The sequence below is a fragment of the Cupressus sempervirens genome, chromosome 4 (genome assembly GCF_028749045.1).
Source record: "Cupressus sempervirens isolate cs-2001-9-10 chromosome 4, ASM2874904v1, whole genome shotgun sequence".
Classification (NCBI taxonomy): domain Eukaryota; kingdom Viridiplantae; phylum Streptophyta; class Pinopsida; order Cupressales; family Cupressaceae; genus Cupressus; species Cupressus sempervirens.
In genome coordinates, this window is record NC_143121.1 from 541,884,518 (window position 1) to 541,908,777 (window position 24,260).

General features: G+C 36.1%; 1 protein-coding gene across 4 annotated transcripts in view; it reads right to left on the reverse strand.

Annotated features, from left to right (window-relative positions):
* The window catches only part of LOC149562330 (uncharacterized), a 163,846-nt gene that overhangs the window by 103,292 nt on the left and 36,294 nt on the right, over window positions 1-24,260 (reverse strand). For all 4 annotated transcript variants that reach the window (XM_089825855.1, XM_089825853.1, XM_089825854.1 and 1 more), the window contains exon 2: window positions 11,178-11,718. In XM_089825855.1, the coding sequence (XP_089681981.1) occupies window positions 11,178-11,718 (541 nt within the window). The remainder of the gene's footprint in view (window positions 1-11,177; window positions 11,719-24,260) is intronic.

Sequence of the window (24,260 nt, forward strand, 5' to 3'; positions counted from 1 at the left end):
CAATGACTTAATTCATCAGCTACATAATATAATCTACCAATTCTTTGTTTCAATACAAATATATAATTTCTAAGTAATTTAACCCATTTAATATGTCTTTAACCGGCATTACTTGCATATTTATGTACTGTGATACCTTATGATCCATGAATAGAACGAAATATTTTGTTAGCAAATAGTGCCTCCACTTCTTAAGTGCTTGTATAATGGGGCATTATTATTGATCACAAAAAGTACTTTTCACTTCATTCACCTTTTCACTAAAATAAGAAATGAGTTGACCTTCTCAGCTCAAGAATCCTCCACTTGATGTTATATTTATTTCATCATAATCTTACTTGAAACACCTAAAAGTCCAGAAATGATAATAAAAGTTACTTCATCATCTTTGCATTTGGAAGATGAAATCTCTTTCCTACTGCTATTATCCACCAAAAAGCATTCCTATCACCTTCTGTGGTCATTGTGATAAGTGTACAAATGTCACTAGTAGTTCTAATAAAAATATCATAATATGTTAATGTTATGTCCCCTTTGTTTGGGACATTAGAGAATTAATGGGCCAACCCAAAATATATTAAAATTGACTTACGTGGGACTTAATGCCGAATTATTAAAGTCAAACTAATATTATTTAAGGGGTAAATAAGAGACAATGTGGCAAGAAGACAATGACACAAGGAAGGTAAGCTTAAGGGTCACTTTTTGAGCATTAAAAGAGGAAGTCCTATTCATTTTTCAGCTACACTTGGATATTGATTTGGTGTGAGATTTCTCTTGGAGAAATTAAGGAAGCTACAGCTTCTCTGAGGATTCTTGAGGACAGAAAACTTCGGAGCTCTTATGGTGAATCAAACGCAAAACCGGTTCAACTTTGTGGTGGATTCAAGACGGAGTTCACACTATGCGTGCAGATTCTTTCTCAATGTCCAATCTAGCTGTAAGATTCTGTATCAAAGGTTGGAATATTAGTGCAATTATTGTACTGCTGATTTATAATGCAGTAGCTATCTTCTGAGTAATTTTGATGAGCTTTTGTTGGTTAATATTTCTGGTCTTCACTGCATAATTTATCTGTTTATATTCTGAAAATCATTGTGAGAGAAAATTGGGGAGAATATCTGGTTGGGATATTACAGTGGTATTAGAGTCAGTTCTCCTGCAAGCCTGAGAGGTTCAAAAAGGCCAACTTTGCAAGGGCGATTTGTTTTATCAGAATGAAGGCATTTAGAGACTAAAGAAAAGTTTTGGGCATATATTTGTGGGCCCCTTTTCTTTAAAATTTGGTTTTAGAACTAAAATATGAAAGGGGCCATTAGTTTGAATTTATAGAAGAACCAAATTAAAAAGGTTTAAGTTGTATATTTCAAGCTTGCCATTTTGATGGGTTACTATCATTTATGGTATAGGATTAAGTCACATTCTCACACTCGTGTATAATTGAAATGTTATGGTGGTTCCATCTGGTTAAAAGTTTATACAATTAATGTTGGCAGATTACTTCATTCAAGACGTGAGCTTTAAAACTTTCATTGGCACTAATATAAACTCTGGTATTTATCGGCTAAACATTGTAGGCCGATATTGATGTCCAAAGTTGCTCTGTGATAAATCATTTTCATAGGGAAGATCGTAAACGTGGTGAAAATATTATAAGCAGCAGACTTAATCTTCTGCAAAACATTGAAATGGTATAATTTCAACGATGTGAATGAAGTTTTAAGTTGAATTTAAATATTTTTCATAGTGAGTACATCTTAATATTTCTCTGCTTAAGTGGTGCATTGTTACAATCTCCCTGTTGCATGAGTTGTGTAGCTGGGAATCAGTATTTGCAATCAGTTGCAATCAGTTCACAGTGAAGAAGTCATTATGGGTAATAGGAGGAGAAATGGTTGCTTGTTCATTGATGGGAGTGACTTCTCCTTGGCGTAGCCTACAGATATCAAACATGTTCTCATCTACATGAAACACAAACACACGTTAAGTTATGTTGCTTGGAAGCCACGACGAGAGTTGTGAGTTGGGTTGCATCTACGGTTAGACTAGAGACTACAAGGGTCTTAAGATAAATTGTGATAAACTACAATCTATTGGAGATAGATTCAAATCAAGAAATATGAATGTCATACAAATGGTATGGGGGTCGTATATTTCAGTATCTCTTGGCCCAACCCCTTTGTTGCAATGATAGAAATGTAAGGTTGAACTGCTAGTCGTTTCTTCTTCTTGGAAATAGTAGACAAGGAACTCATTTGTTATTATCAATTCTATTGGGTGTGGAAGAAATTTACGTCAGACCTAGAAAGAGGTGCATGCATTCACAAGTGTTTGGGTGTCTATTTGAAAATTTGAATCAATCATCTATGGACTGCAATGTATAAGTTTTTTTTACTCTAAGATGACTCAATTGAGCACATGGAGTAATGCTAGAATGAACTGAAGGCAAAGAACCTGCCAACAATTTCTCCTTCCTCAACAGTTACATGACTAACATATTCGCAAGCGTTATTCTGTAACAACTTCTTGAACGCAGCCAACACATTTGCCATTTTGAAAAGGATTTGGAAATGCTTAAGAGTTGTCAAAGAAGAATTTGGGAGCTAGGTGGCATACAATTCCACTTGATTACCTACAGTTGAAGAAAAGAAGTTTTATTTTTTATAGACTAGTTGTAAGTTGCTAGCATGTGCACAGGGGAGACAGTGACTACTTATTTTCTATGCTGGTCACAGAAATTACAAAAGAACGGGCACAATAAAGTTTTTGGGTGATAAATTTGTTCTTCAATTTGACTTCAAGAAACTGCTTGAGTTTTGACTACCGGAATCACCATATTAGAGGCTATGGGCTATTGTTGATCCAAAATACTTTAGACAGAAGCAAAGCAATTTAATCTTGATCGCAGCCATTAAATTAGGGTCTGATATTCGAATTTCAGCCTTCATATTGTAGTTTGCGGGTGCTTGATATTATAGTGGTTAGAGAAAGTCATTATTGATGCCGCTGATTAAATATTGGGAAATTGTTTAACAATGCCATTACAAAATTATTGAGGGAAGCAAGGCAAATCGAAGCTAATTTAGGCAGTGTTGATCTTCGCCTATTTGGGGAATCGAAAAATCATAGCAGTACACATACAACTTGCAATGAGACTTTGTTGTCAACAATATTGAATAGACACAGACATTATATTCTCGAAATATTTGATACTTGCAAAGCGCATACCTGAAGCCCATGTGCGTTGGCCAGAACACTGGGACCAAGCTGACAGGATCAGACAAATTAATCACCATAGAAATTTAATATAGTTAGATAAGTGATTAGAGTCGTTCTTCAGGCTTCAGATACCTTTAGCTTGTGGGTGTCAATCTTTCTGGTTCAGCTCTAAATAATTGCTGCATTGTATGGGGCATCAAGTGATGTCTCTAAAGTTGAGCGTCAAATACAAGTTAGAAAGATATCAAAGCTTTTCCGCTAATAGATTCTAAAGATTAATATTGCACATGAATTAATCTTTACCCTGCCATTGTGAGAGGATTGGTAATGGAATAGGTAAAAGATGATACCAACTTGGAATTGATTGGGTATTGAGTGAGATTGTGGATAGTTGAGCTGCATATTTAGCATAGGCAACTTTGGATTTTGTCATGAACATAAGTCTGGCTATTGTGCACCTGCAAACAGTGGAAAGAAATAACTAAAGAATCTACTGTTATAGTTCTCTGCAGAAGTTAAATTGTCATGAATTGGTCTACGCAAAGTGCAATCCTTGCAAACATAATTACACCGCCCTAGGGGATGGCAGGACAAATTTCCAGGATGAGGGGACAAAAGGGCCTTAATTTGGGGGCGGTGGGGGGTCAACAGGGGGATGGTTGCAGGGGACAAGGGGGTTGTATATACTGTACATATGGTACTTAAAATGCCAGTTATGAAAAGATGCATTTCAATATAAGATATAAAGATGTAAAAGACTAGATACTTGAACATTGCATTGAATTGGAACATCAAACATTGAACACAATAGTTGAATCGGCAAATTGTCAACACTGAGACGTCCCCCCATCCTCAGCGAAGGTTGCGGAATCTGATAGCACCGCTGGGGGCAAGGGGACAGAGTCCCCAAGTCCCTTGTGCGTCCTCATCTTCGAGACATGGGGCACAAATGGGGGACACGTCTCCATGTTACTATGCCTGCAAATATAGAAAAAATAAGATTTTCCATAGACTACTTACATTCATCTGTATTGACTGCCTTCCATCAGATCGGACATTTTATAGATTACTCAGTCTGAAACATGTACTAGCAAGGCAAAGAAACTAACTAACTAACTAAACATCAAAAGAACCTTAGAACAAACTTGTGGTATTTGCATGATCAAAATCAGTGATAAGGAAACTAAACATTGAACCATTGCCAAAAAACTATAAACTAGTGAGTGCAAAATTGCAGATTAACGGAACGATGTATTCTTTTAGTGCATCAATTTCAAAAAATGGAAAATCCAAAAGATAAAACATTTCTCAAAGGAATTCAACAATACATTCGATAGCAAATAGCTACGAAACATGCAGAAAGAACGAGAAGTGGGCAATTAGCTTTACATAATTGGTTTGCAATTGAAACTCATTGAGTCACTAGATGTCCTTCCTAAGTTGGAAGAATTGGAAACATGTCTGTTCAAAGTAGACCATGCAGATTGGAGGCTTTTTAAATGGGCTTTGCAACCCTCAATGCTTGTTTTGGTTTAGCAAAAGTTTATGGATCACCCACATCAAGATGTGAGATTTGAAGTCACTACCTATCTCAGTGAGGTTCACTGGTAATAGCTCCTATAGCAGCATATAATGATGATGTGTTGAGTGATGATCTGTTGAGGACAATCTTGTAGCTTAAAAGCAATCTAGAGGACCTAGAGGACATAAAAGCAATCTAACACCAGTACTTGGATACGTCAGGATATCAGGACTAGTTTCTGGAACAGGGGAAAATGCACCCTCATTTTCAGGATGTCATGGGGATGGCCAGGGGACGACGTTAAGGTGGGGACGGAGCAGGGAGGGGTGTTGTATAATATACATATAGAACTTGAAATTCTAGTTATGGAATGATGTTTCAGTAGAACATACCAAATTAAAATACTTGAACATAGCAAAATTGAAACATGAACTAAAACCATTGAACATTCAACATAGTAACATATTACTTATCCAATAGTAACATTCAAAAATCAAAATTCAAGTACCCATCCCAACGGCCGCATGGTTGCATAATGGCAGAGGTGGGGTATTCGAGTAGTCAACTACCCAGTGTGGGTACGTCTCAAGGGTGAGTACTTATAGGAAATGCCAAAATCCTGAAATTATAAGAAATGCCAAAAAAGTGATTTTGTTTATCCCACAATTTGAAGATGAGTAAAAAAGCTCTTAGAAAACACTATAAAAGAGATGAAAACGCCCTAATTCAGCAGGCTTGGGTATCGATTAAATTAGTGAATTTGTGGTGATTTCACACGCGGGATGGGAGGATGCAAACCCTCTACACTATCAATCTTGATGCCGTTGGAAGACATAACCTTGAGATCCATTTTCAGAGTTGAAAGATAAATCTGATGTTTATTTGTGTTGCCAGCCAGATTTATATTTAGAGAAAGTTATTATATCTGTTGATAGAGTTCAAGATTTCCAGGCTTCTGATTTGTTTCTACTGTTGACAGTATTATCAATGAGATTGAATTAATTCCGAGTGTTATTAAAGTGCTTCAAACTTCACAATACCTACTTGTTGGCCGTACTAGGTAATGTGTTAGAGGCTGTAATTCATTTTTGTTTCAAATTGGCATGGACAAATGTATTTGGAGATTGGTTGTTGATTTAGACCTTTGAGATGTCAAACTTGATGAGTTACAGAGTTACGAGAGGGAAGAATGGCCATTGATTTTTTCGCGTGATTACAAATGTAAGAGATACACCACGCAGCCAAGTAAACAAAAACATGTGTTTAGTTATATTATACCATTTATTTCGCTCATTAAGTTTATCAAAATCTTCACCAAATTATAAATGGCTTTTTTATCCTCACAGATTTGTCGTTGGAAGATTATGGTGCCACAACACTTAATCTTCAAAAGCTTTCCATCTGAATATTATTGCAGACCTATTGTGTTTCTGGTTGCCAAGGAGACAAGAGTACTTTTGAGAACATACACACCAAGAGCTGCAATAGGTTGACTCAGAAGCGCTTGAATGACTTGGATTATGTGCAGTATAACCCTTTGATTGCATGAAAAGGTGTAAGGGTAGGCATCGTATGAAGCAATTGACATGGATGAGATTAATCCATATGCAGCAGATTGGATTGCTCCTCCTAATGGTGATGATGTGGTTGTGCATATGGATCCTTTGTTGACTAATGAGAAGCTAGCTGTGTTTAAGATGGAGGCACATGATTGGGATACAGAAATAGCAACACATGAGGAGGAACATGAGCCTAGTCATGCATCAAAGGATTTTGCTGAAGCGCCTATTGAGAATGTTTTAATTACCTCAACACCACACACCTAACAGCAGCAATCTCTTTTGTGTTTGTCATACACGATTATGATTTCTGCTTTTAGTTTTCACTGATGCTGAAACTTAATCTGTGTTCAGAAGTTGTAGATTCATGGAGTTTGATACGTATTGAACTTATTTTTATTTAGATGTTACACTTGTTTTTTGGAATATGATCCTATGTCAATATGCTAAGTACTCATTGTTATGTATTTATATCAAAGTTTTGTTATAGATGGTGGATATCTCAATAAGTTTGTTTCTACAAACTTGGTGTATGTGTTTTTAAGAATATTCAAGAAATTAAACATTTTTTAATGTTCGATAAAAGTGTCAATTTACTGCCGATTTTTCATGAGTTTTTGGCAATTTTGAGTTTCTGAATTTTTTGGGGTCAGTCAAGATACTGTTGAGACCAAGTTTTCAACCTTGGTACAAATGACATGTTTTACCTCTTGGGCCTTTTCAATCTTCTTTTTGAAGGTTGGAGTTTCTTTGGCAACATTCAATTTGGGTACAGTCACAGATTTGCAAATTCATGATAAAAATGGCAAAATTTGTGTCAGGTTCATCAAACAAGATTTGATGCAGACTTTGAAGGTGTATGGCAGACTTTTGCAAGAATATGGCAAGGACCAGACTTTTACAAGAACCTGACCAGATTTTAGGGTTTCTAGCGAAGAATCTGATAACATAGCCTACCAGTATAAAATATGATTCAATAACAACTCAATGTAACACCCAGGAAGTTGTGTAAAAAAACATTGTTTCCTCCACAATAATCTTCACAACAAACTCAGTGCCGAAGAAATGAATGGAAAGAAGCACCAATACATAAGAAATATTCCTTCAAGTTAACTCGACCAGATCTTCAAGCATCTTTTGCCTCGTGCCAATAAGCTATAATGGACCAAAAAGCTTGCCCCTACAATCGTCTTATGGGCTTCTAGCAAAGATGGAAACTTAAATACTATAACTCAATTGCACTTGCAAATTCATACCAAAATAATCAAACAAGTATTCCTTGTTAGCTATAACCAAGCAAAGACAACATTATTAATTGCAAACATTAGGAAATATCAATCCTGCTTATTAATAGCTGACAACGATTTTTCTTTTTTTCCGTTGGGAAGCTATTGAACTTATTATACCCAATTAAATAAACCCAATATAAATTTATATTACTGCACCATTTAAGGGAAAACCACCGACAAAAGGCCAGCTTCATATGAAACAATAACCCAATGGATCTGCCTTAATCACCCATGGTGATTAGAATATAAGATGTTAAAACAAGTAAATAGTAAATCAGCCTTAAACATCTGTGAATTCCATACTTTATTAAACTTATCTCAATTTTGTGTCTAATGGAGACTTTATAGATTCCACACAGATGTAGACTCTTTCATGAATCTGCCCATTGGGAAGAGCTAGTTTTTCAAACAACCCTTTCAAATGTTCTTTTGAAGGTTTCCATCCTCAAAGATCTGCTAAATTGAAAGCCTGGAATTCCCAACTTCTACAAGACAGTATAAAAATCAAGCCTATTCAGAATGACTCTCTGAATGTTCTTTAAGTGCCTCACTTTGACTCTTCCTATTCCCTCCGCCTGTCCCTTGGTATTGTTTTTCTTGGGTCTCTCTTTTTCCCCTTGTTTTAATTTGAAACTTGGGGAAATAATAATAAAATGACAGTATTAAGTTCGAAAAACTCTTATTAAAGACACTCCAATCCATGATTAAATAATCAAATTAAGTTGCTATTAAATATATTGTATTTTGACTGCTTAGAATTTTAATTATTTAATTAATTTCTAAAGATCCAAGAAGGGGACATTATAGCTAAGATAATTGAGGTGTATGTCATGTCCCCTCTTTAGCTCTATCTAGCAATGACATGAGTGTTAGCCTACTATGGAGTCTCGTAGGCTGGTAGTGGTGATCAGGGACTCAGTCATGGTTTTCAGTGTTTGGATTTGGTATTTCAAGCAGTTGTATATCAGTTGAGAGCAGTTCCTTATTTTAGGAGGAGTTTCCTTGATTTTAGGAGGTCATGACGTTTTCCAAAGTTGAGGTTCTATGAGATCACCCCTGATCTCAATTTTAGGAGATTTGGTTGTTTTCCCTATTTTTTAGGAGTATCCCTAGATTTGAGGGTGAGACTGCCAGTTGGCCCAAGTTGTTCGGCATTAGTCACAAGGAAGTGACAAACTCAGTTTCATGTTTTGGAGGTGTTTGGGTTGTTCCTTGGCTACTTCGGAAATATTTTAATATATTTAAGTATTCTCCTAAGTTAGCATTTTAAAAACTTAAATACGGCTAAGTGTTTAGCCATTTTGGAGTAATAAGGAGTTTTTTGGCTCCATTGGGATCGATTTGCACATGTGTGATAGCTCGTTGGAAAGAGCTCAATCTCTACTATTTGATTATCACTTTTTGGGACTTATTTGATGCTTGGAGCTATTTGTCATTAATAAAATACTGATTTCTCTCTATTTGGACGCCTTTACTGGGGAGATAATGTTATATTATAAAGTTCAAATGAAATCCACTTTAGGGTTCTTTTAGGGTTCAATTTGCCTTGGAGAGGGGATATAAGGAGATGGTAACCTAAAGGTGAGTATCTTTTACCATTCTGTTAACCTATTTTGGACGTCATTGCTCTGGAAGAGCATTCCTTACCTAAGATGCAAACGCTAGTGCTGAGAGCAGATTTGTTGGGACGTAGCCCTCAACAAGATCAGATTTGAAGGTTCTTATGCAAATAGTTTGATCAAGGCAGGGGACTGATTTCTAGTATTGCAGTCACACTTTGCAGGCAATAGATTTTTAGGGAAGGTGGCCACTTTGGTTCAACCTGGTATTTCTTTATAGCAGCTCACATCAGGAATTATGGAGTGTTTATTTGCAGCAGCTTGGGCTTTATCATTTGAACTTGTTTGGCTGTAGCTAGTTCCCATTTTCAACTAGCGTCAACCTCGTTTGAAGCACATCTATATTGGTACTATTCTAAAACAAATCAAACTTTGCCGGTACGGTTTTAGAATCATTTTCAGATTAGTATGTATTGTTGCATATGATTTCTATCACTTCTATTTTATCAATTACTATTATTTATTCATTGTAATACCTATATTCTGAAAAATACAAAAAAAAAACAACGTTCTTCTGCAACTTTTGTCTAGCTCTATAAGATCAAAGAAAAATCTACAAGAAAATATAATTTATAATTAAACATTATAACAGCAGCAGAGCAAATATCCGTTTGGGATATTTCAGTGTACCTAGAGATACATGTGGTACTCGTAGTAAAAAGCCACTATGTACACTGAGAAATCATCATCGGTTTACCATCCCTATAAAGAAAAATCAAGCATTAATTAGTTCTATATTACCAATATAGAACTAATGGTTTGTAATCAAGTGGTAACAAGGAATAGTTATCTCCAACATAACCAAGGTCAATTGCCCTCCATGTTGAAGTGGTGAATTTGAGCATTCAAATTTAAAGAGAATGTGCAAAATGGAGTTTTGAAAGTGTTGTGATGACCTGTCCTAAAATTTTGTGTTGGCCTGTTGAAAAACTTATTCATATACATACAAGCAAGAAACCCATGTGTGCATGTTAAAAAACATCAACATGAAGCTCAAAACTTTAAACCAGGCAATTAAAGTGACTAATGTTCACATAGGTTATCAATTCTCTCACACAAAATTGAGCATATAAAATGGAGGCAAGCTACACAAACAAATAATTGAAAGCAAATAGGTAATCAGTGTTTACCGTATGGATTAATTAAGCAACGCACACAGGAATTCGATACGAACACCGAACAGCAATAGCAGAACTATTATTATTATTCGCATATGCCAACAGTACATTATGCTTCCATAGATAGATATGATAATGATCAATACAATGCTTCCCGAAGGGGTTATAAATACTTTCCAATGAACCTTCCCAAAGGTATCCGTCGGCCAGATACATCATGTCCGCTACAAACTATTCACCGTCGACTACATAACAAGAACTTTCCCGAAGGGACCCGTCGGCCGATACACAATTTCCTTTCCGAAGGGACCCGTCGGCTGATACACAATTTCTACCGACGACAATCAGATATATGGCAGCCACTATTTATTTTTCCTGTGCCTTACTTTGATCTAACAATTAATGTCAACGTAGCATTTCGAGAATAAGTATCCATTCAAAACAAAAAAAAATCCATCTCTTAGTTGCCATAATCAATGTTCATTGAAGCCTCCTGCTGATGCATGTGCAGAGATCATTTTTTACTTTGCTCGGCACTGTCCATGAGAAGTGAATGCATAACATTATTGCACACCCATATAACAACAAGATATCAACTAAATTATAAATATAAATAAGTGGCTAACCAAACAACTAAATAATTTGGGGATTAGATGCTTCCACAGTCCAAAGTGTTAAGAAAAAGGTCTCCTACGTTTGATGTTTCAAAAAACTTGACTGGTGCAATAACAAGAAATTAGATTTTTAGGCATTTAAGAATTTAAATATTTTATGTCTCATTTATTGTATTCATTTTCCTTACTTTGAAACATACTAGTTTGAATGTAAATGAGTATAATGAATTGAAGGACCTGTTTGCTCTGTAACGGCTGAAAAGGCAAGTGACAGAAGCTTTTTAAAATCATTGGTCGCTGTTCCACTTGGCACATCTCCAGGTGGCTTCTTACGTGAAACTCCATCTTTATTTTGCTTAGCATTCTCTGGCATCAATCCGTGAAAGCTATCAAAATCATCAACATCTTTCTCAACAAGAGACCAAACTCCTCTTGTTACAGAGCCAAAAATGAGGATGCACCTCTGATATGCAGCATCTACTACAAATACGGCAACTTTTGAAACTGGCCAAGTATTTATCTCAGAAATTGTTCTTGACGATGCCAGTGCTTCACAGGTATCACAGGCTTCCTTAACCATTTTCTCAGTTATCGTAGCACGCTGAACAAATTCTGGTGTCAATTGATTAGTGCCAGTGCCCTTCAAAACTCCCATGTATGATATGAGTTTTGCACACATGACTACAGCATTCTTGCAAAATGCAAATGCATCAAGAAACTCAAGCTGTGGAAATTCTTTTCGAAGGTAATAATTGTAGAGTAATACAACTGCCCGCATCTGTTCCAGAAACATAACCAATACTATAAATGATAGCTTCCATACCAATTCATTTAAGCATGACAAATAAAAATTGCGCATTCATGTTAACTGCATAGACCAATATAAGAGAAAATCCATTTATTACCAGGATACTAGTTATTTTGTAATTGTGAAACTAAGAAGGAACTAAGAATTTTTTAATATAAATCTCTATAGCATCCACCTGATTGCATTTCACTTCTTACATACATTGGCACAATAATTTTTCATGTGATCCTATTAACTACAAATAATAAATGACTCATTCTTATTAAATTAGAAGATAAAAGTGGTGAGTAAGGTAGTGAATATGGCTGCTCCCAACAAACAAATCAACCAGAAAACTGGATTGGCTTCTAGTTCTGCAGCAGTTGACTTGTTTGGGGCTGGTTAAAATGCATTGTTTCACTCTGATCTTTCTGTATCTGTGGAGTTCTATGCAGATTGATATGAAGTTTGTTGCAAACTTGATCCCGATATGTACAAGGTGGAGCAATTGTTTCAACAATTAGGGAAAGAAGAAGCTGGCCCTAACACCTGCATCTAAGGAGGACAAGGAAGCATCAATATCCCATGCCTATATGGGCATTAACATGTGATTGGAGGAGGTTAATGAAGAAATTGAAGACTTTTGGGGTGTTATAAATATTGTTTTCACATGCAATTTTGTTCTTGCAGAGATCTGTACTGACGTGTACGGATTGGAGAAGAACCAGACCCGATACTGATGATTAAAGCATTGAATTAACTTTCCTTCGGTCCAGGTCTAAGGTCTCAAGGTGTTGTGAACAGAAAGATCTAACCAAATTAGTGGTAAGAGGTCACAAAACCCTCAAAACTACAGTTTCTGAGACATATGGACAATTCCTCTCAATTCCACCATTAGAAAACTCTCATCTTCAGTGTAATGGAGGGTTGCCTTGTGTATTTATGATGTTGATGATAAGGTGTTTGGAGGCAATTAGGGGCTAGGCATCTTTATGTGACTAGCCAGTGCAAGAAGGAATTGGTTGTGGAATGAAGTTGTATAAAGATCAATATCCAGATTGGTGAAGGATTTTGATGTTTAGGATCAAGATATATCCTTTGGGAGTGTTGGTCCAGTCGGATTGGTTGTACACCATAATGTTCTTTTGTAAAGACATGAAACTGAGCCTAAAAGGCCTAAAAAATAAGGGCTTCTTAGAAGGGTGCTATTTTGGTGGAGCCAAAAGCTAGGAGTTTGGAATCTCACAGTACTATGAAAAGGGTACTTGAGACTGAAGTTAGTTTTTGAAGTACATTAGAACAATTTTGAGTTAAACCCAAAATACCCGTCCAAGAGGGCCAATTGCTACTAGGTCTTTGTTGGCCTAAATTGGAAAAATCAACGCTTGGGGTCTCAAGGGACAAAGGGGTCTAATCAGTATAATTGAGATACCAAAGGGGTGCTGAAAATGTCTTTGACCTATTGGAGTCTTGGTGACACAGGGATCCTAAAATACTTACAGAGGGAAGAACTCTTGTGTTAAGCCTAGGTTGTGGGAATTGTAAGAATGAGTAATTAGACTCACCTTGTGCGGAGTGAATTGTCTTGGAAGGGGTTACTAGAGGGGACATGGAAAAGTTTATTCTTGAAATAAGCTTGGTGTGTAGGCTTGGCAATAGGAATCCTTGAGGGATCTTATAGGACATTGATTGAACCTAGGTTGTTGTTTGGTTAGCACTTTACCCTTTGCATCATCGTGTCGGATAAACCCTACGTCATGATGGGGGTAATCAAGGTACTTGTTGGATTGTGCAGTGGAAGTGAATTACCTAGGAAGAAATCAACTAGCTATTAAAAAGTGGAAAGCCTACACGTGATTAGCAAGGATCAACATGCATTTCTAATTAACACTCTTGAGGATCCAATTGTAAGGAACATTGCTTACAGCATTTCATTTAAAATATAGTTTTGAATCGTGATAGTTGGACTTATGCTTTAGCTATGTATATGCCAAACAAAATTGTGAATGATAATTTACAAATGGATTTTTGTAAGATATTGTCGGATAACCTTCTATTGGATGTAGAGATGTTAGTCGAAAGTGGTTATGGTTTCGATTTTGGATCTTTGGTTATGCGCTTGGTATTCTATTTCATGAGGTCTTTACCTAACAAAGAAAATGTTGAGTGGAGAACAAGGTAAATGCCTGTAACGCATATTTCTTGTCTTTGCAAGACAATATTCATTCCAGTTTGGTTGTTGTTGGTGTCTTACTAGGCAAATTATGGTGAAAAAGGTCCCTCCTTACGACAGGAGAGTATTGTAGAAGATATTGACAGTTTACCTCCTGAATTGAAGAAGAGGAAGACTAGTAGGAAAGGAAATGAAGTGGTCACTATTTCAAAAGATGAAAATGAGGAAGAAGTTTCAGAGGTTGAGGATGAGGAAAAAAACTATGCCTTCTCTAACAAGATCTGAGTTTATGGATCCTAATATTGTTTGAGTTATGCTTGATAATGGTGAATATGACAATGTTGGAGGTTTGTGTATTGGTTATTCCTCACAGAACCAATTTTTAGTGCTGAAATTGCTACTTGACCATTTCATCAATAAAAGGAACCCGAGGTCCAATGTATCTAGTATGCTACCTAGCAATTTGGTTAATGGGATGATAACAATTTACTGCAATACAGTGTTGATTATTGGATAGTTGCAAATTAGATTTACAACTACCAATAACTAAAATGTGCATCTATTAATTAATTATGCCTAAGTAAGAACTTAAGCTATTACTAAACATTAATTTACCCCGACACTCCCCCTTAATGCAACTTAGGGAGAAGATTATTATGAAAAATGAACTAGATGCAAGATGGATCCCTACAACCAGACCATTTTAAGTACCCATGTAAAATCCAAATGCAATGAAAATAAAAATAGAAAATCTCTTACAAAGTAGAGAAAAGAAGAAAACAACAACAAAGAAAACTCCTCTCCAAGAGAGAGAAATAAACAAGATGCATGGATGGAGGACTAAATCACACCCCTAGATACGCTCAAATGTTCCCCCATAGAAAGGAAGAAAGGAAACAACATAGGCGCCCCATAATGAATAAAGTACTACAAAAATGGTAAACGCTCAAAGACAAAACACATTCCAATGTCTACAAACAACATTTTTCACCTCAAAAAGAAAATGAACCAAGTACGAACGCAAGAATGCTTCCCAATCTTGAAAAGAATTCCTAAGAAACATAATTCACTAGTGAGAAGATGACGTCTTTGAGATATGCTCATGCATCACATAGACTTTGAAAGATGATGCCACAAACCAAACAGGAACATGCTTAATCATAAGAGAAAGTGACGAACAAGGACCATTGGAACTAATCTTGAACATGCTTCAAAGACAAGATGAAGTGACAATTGTTGTATCACAATTATCATCGAATAGGATAGTTGAACCTTCAAATGTGTCTCCCAAATTTGAAATGTGAGATTGCATAATCAATGAACCAATGTTACCAAATAGGAATCCTAATCAAGAACACAATGATAAATCCATTGATCAGGGATGATGGAAGTCTCAAGTAATCATGGATCAACTACCTCTACCAAAGAATTAGGTATTATATACTATGAAGAATGAATAGATGCGTTGGAATCGAAAAGAGGAGCATCGAGAGATGGCAAAGTATCATGATCTCCATATAACTATTGAATGTGAACCCAAAGAGCAAGTGGCTACTCAAAACGAATAAGCAACTCCAAAATGTCAAAACCGACATTCTTAAAAATTGCTCTAAATTCCTTACCCCCATAACCTTTCCAAATACTAATCTCCCAAAGTGTACCACAATGGGAAATTTCATTATCCAAATAGGACAATAAATGGAGCTCACTCAAATGAGTAATCATGAAATTGCTCCATTCCTTGTAATCCCCTATCTGAAAAATAAAAGGAAAACCCATTTTGAACAATAAATCTTTAAAAAATCAAAGTAATGCCAACACCTAAATAATTGAAATTCCTAAAAATAATAGCCTGTATGTTTGAAAACCTGATTTGTGGATTCCAAAAATAGGGGCCCTTCAAGGATGAGTTAACAATGAATTGGTGGGAAAACATCACCAATATACACAATAAGAGCCAAGGCACCACCAATTTTATATGCCACAACTATTATCGCCACATAGGTTTGCACTAGTTGAAACCTAAGCTTAATCACCCACAGTACCACATGCACATAATCAAAGTTGAGCCCGAAACATGTGAGCTTGCGTTCCCAACATATGAGTTAGTCATCGAGCTATATTAATAGTGAAGATTTCTTATCTTCAACAAGGTGGTACTAAAGTACCAATAGAAGTGTGTTGACTTGCCTTTGAGAAGGAATAATGGAATAAATTTCTCAATACTAAATAAATTATTGCCGAAATTATGGTTATATTAATAGCAAATTTTGCCCCAAAACATGTGAGCTTGCACCACGACTATTGTAACAACACAAGTCTACGCTATTTCAAACCTAAGCTCAATCCCAAGGCACCACATGCACATAATCAAAGTTCACCCTAAAACATGTGAGCTTGCACTCACAACGCGCTATTTCAAACCTATGCTCAATCACCGAAGTCACCACATGTGTGTAATCAAAGTTCAACCCAAAACATGTGAGCTTGCTCTCACAACATATCAACCAGTCACTGGGCTATATTAATAACAAAGACTTCTTATCTTCAGCAATATGGGACTAAAGTACCAATAGAAGTGTGTTGGCTTGCATTTTAGCAGGCCCACTGAATAAATTTCTCAACGCTTAATAAAACTATCGCCCAACTTGTCGTTATCACTGTTAAGGAGATCCTTGCTAGGAAATATTGTTATCGCTCGTCAAAAACTGAAGGTTATCAAAGCTACCAATTGTCAATTCAATAGGATATCCTAGCTACTAGATGGCAATGGCATGGGGCTCTAGGGAACAACCTTGAAGAAGTGATGGAACAAACTCGAAGGACAAGAATATTTCAATATTACAACAATATTACACAAGGACTCATCTTAGCCCCTGGACCTTGTGTTCCTAGGTAGAGGATGTCCCCAAGATAGGGGGACAAGATGAGGCATCCCCCAACTGTGAGGCCTCACCCAATCCACCATAGTATAGATGACATAATTGCATCGTGGTACTTTTAATTTGATGTTTTGATATAGTTTTGAGACTATAGGGTTATGTCATTTTAATATCAACATTTTGATGATTTGCACTTATTAGAACCTAATTGTTATATTTAATGATTTCATTTCATGTTCTAAGCTATTTCAATTGCTTTAATAGAAACTAAATTACATAAATACTTGAATGTCAAATTGTAATGTTCAAATGAAAATTGGCACCAAAGGATAGATTTGGGTATGCAAACGAACCCAACTCACATGCCTTGTAAGTTAATATTCATGAATTTAATATTTCATCGCTATGATAGAGAATAGATTATGAGGTTGTTCAGAATGTTAATCTAATCATGTTACATAAGAACCTATTATTTTGTATGAAATGATTAAACACATAAGGATACAATTTTATGATCCAATACTATTAGATTTTGATGCAATGCGAAATGTTAATTTGATTATGATGATTTATGATCTATAGATAAACATTAATTCGATTATGATGCTTTATAAGATGAGGATTATGATATGTAGATAAATGTAATTTGATAATAAGGACAGCAAGACATATGGTTACATTCATAAATTGGTTTTATATTATGATGACATAATTATGGAAACATTCTAACAGTCTGAGGAATTAACCCTAGAAACTCACACACAAACCCCTCGTAATGTGATGAAGGGATATTGCTAGGAATGTCATTATTTTTAACTTGATTGAAAAGATATTAGTAAGCAAGTTTGCATATTAGTGATTTCCATTTATAATCATTTACTAGGATCCATTTATTTGCTTAAATGATTTAATAGATATGACCTTAGTGTTCATGGATATGATAGACAAGTATTGTGATAGTGTATAGAACGGTAATTTCATTATGATAAGAAAGATAAATGTTGATACATATATTTTGATATTGAAATGTTTGAATAGTTTATGGAAATAATTAGATGGAAGTTAACTAAATAAGTTAGTGTGGATTAAATGATATTGGATTATTTTACACTTATCTACATGTATTTTTATACTATTTCATTGGACTACTGACATTGAGCTAAGTGTGCAGGAAAGTGGAACCATGCAAATTCTTGGGGAAACAAGTTCCAAACCTTGTGAACATAGTTTAACCAAGGCGAATCTTTGGAAGATTCAAAAGCCTCGTTGTGAAAGTATTTTTCTTCATAATTGTATGGTTGCTTGCTTGTGAATATGTTTAATCATATATTAGATGCATTAAAGGCCTGCCAAGAAAATGTAATGTATTTTTATGTGTGTCACTTGACACTTGTATAGTCTATGTGTTGATGACATGTCACCTATAGTGTTGGTCTCAAGGTTACTCAATCTTGGTCCTCTTCCTTCTTTTCAAATTAATGCTTGAGTACACCCATTTGGGAGAGAGTGTTTGGATGGGTCACATCATGTTGCAATTCGAATTCAAACTTGACAAGGAGTTTAGGGGGTCTAAATGGGATCCTAAGGTGTTATTTTATTGTTAAAAAGCCACCCTAATGGTAGTATAGTAGGTTAGGGGCCTAAATTTAAGTATTTTAATGTTTTCCTAGCTTTGGGAACCCCTTAAACAAAGCCAACTTGAACCAATTCGAAATTTGAGTTTTCTATGATAGAACCCTCTCAACCCCAATTGGTCAACCTTCTTATTTTGGAGAAGCAACAATGTAAGATAGGGAGGCTTGATGTTTCTTACTAAAAAGGGTTAGTGGAGAGTCTTTTAAGGGGGAAGTGACAAGTTAGTGGGTTGTTCACCCACTCTCTAATTTTAGAGACAACTAAGTTTTGGAGGGAGATTAAGGGGGCTCTACTACAACTATCCTTACCCTAGCTTGGACCAAGGTTGGTGGCTCAAACATGTTCTTTTTTTCTTTTCTTAGTATGGATAAGAAAATCTAAAAAGTGTGAAGAGTTATCTATGGATTATGCATTGCATTGTGAATCTAGTGTTATGATCTTTGTCATTGTGTGGTGGAGATGTGAATTTTTTTGGTGCCTTTGGAAATCCTTTCATGGTTTTGTTTTGTTGTTCTTCATTTGTTTTGTTGTTGTTTCTTGTTTGAATGTGAGAGTTGATTGTGATTATGGGTGTGAAGGCTTCACTCACCCTTGGGAGGGCAGAGAAGCCTTGGGTGAAGGGCACAAGTTGGGCTTGACATTGCAGGTGAGAAAAGAATTTTTTTTAACCTCATGATGAGGTTTGTTATTATCATGGAGCATGGGCTCCATCATGGCCATGAATCTTGTTGTTTGGGAGGTATAAGGAGGTTTGGTGGATGAGGAGAAGATGGTTGTTTTTGAAGGCCTTGAGAGGCAATGTCATGGCAATATGTTGTTTATGTTGTGGTGGCCTTGAGAGGCAAAATGCATTGGCAATATGATATTTATGTTGTTAGAATTTCTCCTCCTTGAAGAGCCCACCTTCACCCAATGTTTTATGATTCCAATGGTGAATCATTGTGCAAGCCATGGAAGGGTGTTGATTTGTGTTTGTGTTGTGTATTCATGCAAAATTTTGTAATGTATGTGTGTAACCTGTTTGGTTCTTGTTTCCCCTGCTCAGTGGGTGGCTTCAAAGAAGCCTAGGTTGGGAGGTGAGCCTCCATGGTTCCTATTTTGTGTGTGTTATGTGCAGGTTTTGTGAAGATGCATGCAATGAAGTATTAGGGTTCCACCCTTGTCAAAGTGGAGAAGATCCCAATGTGTTTAAAAAAAAAAAGAAGGGCTCAATGTTCAAGTTCCTCATTGTTCATGTTCTCAATGATCATGTCGATCAATGTTCATGCTACTCATTGTTCATGTCCTTCACTGTTCATGTTCCTCATGATTTTGGAAAGTCTCTTGTGTTGCCTCTATGTGAAGTAAAGGGATTGTGTTATTGTTATCATTTGAATATGAAGGGGGAAGGATTTGAGAAGTGTGTACATACGTTCTTGTAAAGTAATGATCATTTGAAGTTTTATGTGTTATGAAAGCATTAGAATGAGTTGTAGATTTACATAGGCACCATTGTGACCATTTGAAATGTGAAAGAAAAGTTTAGGGAAGGTATATACTTTACTAATAAGAAAGAATTCATTATGAAATTTTGATGAAAGTTTCATTAAGATCCATTCTCTTGTCTCGCTTGCATATTATTTAGTGGAATGTTGGGTTAAGGTTGAGTGTTGTAAATATGAGATGATCTATTCAAGACAAAAAGGTTTCATAAATGATTGTTACTTAAAGGAAATTTTCCATGTTCAATTTGATATGTTATGAAGGAAATTTGTATGAAAGCTTTCTCCTTGTGGTATTTGTAGATGACTAATTGATAGTAATATTCCATAGATGTTATGTGAAGAAATACCATTGATTGTAATTGTGCAAATTATAACTTAGTTGATTGCTTACAATTCTTGCGCGCACCTAATAATTGGAAGGAATAGTTTTGTTGATAGCTTATGTTACATGCATGGACATCACTTCCTTTAGTTTTCAAGCTTAATACAATTATAAGTAAATGAACCATCAACTCAATTTCATGATAGGATGGAATGAAGGTTGTTTGAAAGAGAAAACATATAATACAAATCTACAAGACATGTTGCTGTAGGATTTCTTTTCCTCTCTGGAAAATGTATGGGGAAAAAAAAATAACTCTTTCCCCATCATAATACAGAGCAATAAAATATTAATAGAATATATCTAGAATCTAGTGCATTAAATATAATTATGATAACTTTCTTTCTAAGATGAATACTCTGACATAACCAACACCTATCTTATAGGTTGTGAAAAAAAAGAGTAGACTCTCAAGAGTCATGTGACCTTTAAGTCACTATCACATGCACCTAAATATCTATAAAAATATGCATATCTTATAAACCGAGAGCAGTTTTAATAATAATAAACTTAGATCAAGCAAGAAACAAAATTAATAATAATAATAAGATCAAATAATATCCTTCCCAGGCGTTATGCTATGTTCAAGCTGGAAGAATAGACTTAAAACGTTACACATCCCCAAGCGCACACATTTAGTTTACCTTGGGAACTCACGCATGTGACTAAGTCTTGGGAGGAGAAGCAACTCTGACATAAAGTCAGACTCCTTATTCCAACCATCATTATCTTGAACTAAGGGAAAAGTGTCATCCTAAAATTCTAGGCGTCCGCATTGGGGAGAGTAAAAAGGTTAAGTCAAGTCAATGCACCCAACACATATGCCTTGGTTAGTACAGATGATACGCATAGGAGAGGGCCCACGTGTTATGACAGCATAGATTAACGCCTGGCTAAGGGTAGAGAGGCATTCTTATTTGCTAGTTAGGTTGACCTGACTAAAGACTTTTTAACTCGAGATGTTGGAGGAAATATGATATATGTAAATACAGTCTAAGTTAAATTCCTTGGTGGAGGTATATGGCACGTAGGCTAGAAATTCGCTTGAAGAAGAAACTGTTGTGTAAGGATGTGTATAGGTGTCATGAGTTGATGGGTAGGTAAGATATTAAGTTTAGGTTTAGTTTTACTTTATATTCTTTATGGATCATCTTATGTTGGTAAATTATGTATTAGAGGATTAAATCTCAAATAATAAATAAGTGGGGAATATAGGTTAATAGGATTTGTTATTATTATTGATTGAGTAGTATAGCCTTGTGGGAAAGTTTGGAAATTTAAAATGTGTAATCAATAGTAATATATTATTTAGTAATTTCAATATGTTAACAAATAATCATATTATAAAGGATTAAAATAAATGATATAAATTAAGAATGGTAGGTGAAAGTAATTTTAAGTAATACGTATTAACAATATTATTACCATTTGATGAAAAATTAAGCACGTAATTTTTTTTTTTTTTAAATATTAAGGTTATTTGAGAGTTAGCATAATAGAAAACTTAGAGGCATAAGTAATTTTCAAAAAGTTGGAAGCTAAGTCAAGACATTGAATTGGTTAGTAAAGATTAATCCTTTTTGTAAGAATTTGCTTAAGGGCAAAATTCACCCAAGAACCAAGAACTCAAACACAAGCACACAGTAGACCAAAGAAGGATATGATCAATTAATCAAAGTATGTCCGAATACATTGCTCTGTTCAGAATGTGATGATAATACACTAGGAGTGCCTGATTATAAAGGCTACAGGAGAACTTCTAGAATGCATAGAAGTTAGCACCATGAAGTGTCAAACAACCAAGCACATGTCCACCAGATATGGATTATCCTCCATTAAGCACGGAAGTAAGTGCGGTGATGAGAGGATAAGCCTAGAAGAGTGGAACACGCAAAACAGTGTTGTAGACACCATGTGCTCAAATAAAGGTGCATACTCCTGTGTTGTCAACATGACAAATCACAAGGTGGCACAAAATCCTAAGTGTCTCATAATAAAAATAATAAAAATAATGCAAAGTAATTAACTAATGCATTAACCTAAGTAAACTTAAGTAAGTGTAAATAGTAAAGTACTAATTTACACCAACACCCCCCCTTAAGTGCAAGTTAGGGAAATGCGCTTAAGCTTACAAGCTAGGATGAAGATGCATAATGGGTCCCGGCTACTAGGCCATGTTAGGTACCCATGTACATAATGAAAATGCAAATCTCCCATAAAGCGGAGAAAGAGGGAAAACCTCATGGGAAAAACCCTCCCCCAAAAGGAGAGATAAAGATGGATGCATCGATGGATGGAGTAATCAAGACCCCCCCATTACGACATACATCCAATATATACAAAAAAGAATGGAGAAGGACAAAACCTCCTATGAGGAAAAAGTGCCCCCCAAAAAAGAGAAGAAAGAGACGAGATAGTCCCCCCCCCTTAAAAATAGTGTGCCGATCAGTGAGAAGTGCTCCGATGAAGAAGCTGATCCACGACCTCTTGATGACGTTCCTCCCCTTTGGAAGAAACAATGGCAAGGGTACCTTTGAGAAGCGTCCCCTGGATGGAGAAGGAATCTCAATGATGACTGGTATCGCTGAAACCTGTGTCATAACACCAATAGTCTTCTCGAATGTGAGAGAGATCACCTGCAGATGTTGGACATAAGTATCCATAATCACACCAACCTGAAATGATTGATCATGTAGAGAATGTACAATAACTGTAGAAGAATCATTCTCAGCAAAGAGAAGCAAGAAATCATCATAAAAATCTCCCATATCAACTGTGTCTGACTCCAAGAACAGAGCTGAAATGTCTCGCAAGAAATCAGCACCTGGAAGACCATGTGTACCCTGCAATGCTAAAGTGCATGAATCTATCACTGCAACAAAAGATGAAGTGTCCGCCTCAAAAAGTAGACGGATGTCATCAAGAATGTCTCCCACATCTTCAATGTGAGACTCCACGAACAAATGTGCAATGTCTGAAAGGAAGTCTTCGCATGAAGGTAGAGTAGGAAGACATAAAGTATCCTGGTGCACTAAATCCGAAGCATCTGTGGCTGGAACAGGATCAGTAGGAGCAACAGGAGCTGAAGGTGTGATCTCATCTGAAGAAGTGTCAGCTGCAACTGGAGGTAGGAGATCTTGTGGGAATGGAGGAATAGCTGGATCTCCAAAGGTCTCCCAAAGATACATCCAAAACTGATATGGATCAGATGACTTAATTTTGAACATTTTTTTCATAGTTTTATAATCCATATAGCGACAAAGAATAGTTAGAAGGATGTCAACTTGAGCAACAGTATACTCAAGATCAGGCGCATAGGGTAGTACATTATGCTGAGAGAGATATCTAGCCATCAGTTGACTCCATTCCTGATAGTTGTCTGGTTGCAAATCAATCAAATCGTCCTCTTCCATGATGGATCAATCAAAAGAACCTCCAAAGAAACAAAGCGCCCCCCCCTAAAAAGATGTTGTTGGCATGTGAAATGTGGTGTGTCCACTAGTCAAAGAAGAACAAAGTAGACTACTGATCTTGCTAGATGCAACTGCCGCTTGAGGCCAAAGACCCAAATGTCCTAATTCTGAAAGTGACAAATATGTCCACACAACCCTAGAATCTAAATGCAGATCTGGAAAGTAGACGAAAAATAATGCACTTTCAAAAAAAACAGAACCTGAAAAGGAGTCTGGAAGTGCCTGTACGGAGCGTTTCAAGTTGCAAAATGCAGGATGAAGCAAGTACAGTCGCCAAAAGACGCAAATTCTGACCAATCCGTGCACCAAAAAACAGAAAATAATACCACCACTAGAAAATTCAGGAAATTCTACCTGATTTCAAAAAAAATTGCACCTGAATCGGAGGTCGGATGACGAAGTTAGGAGCTCTCAAAGTCAGGCTGCCAAACTGAAAAGCAATCTAGAGAGGGGTCTGGAGCGGCAACTACGAAGTTAAATTTGACGGTCAAACAGCCGTCAACG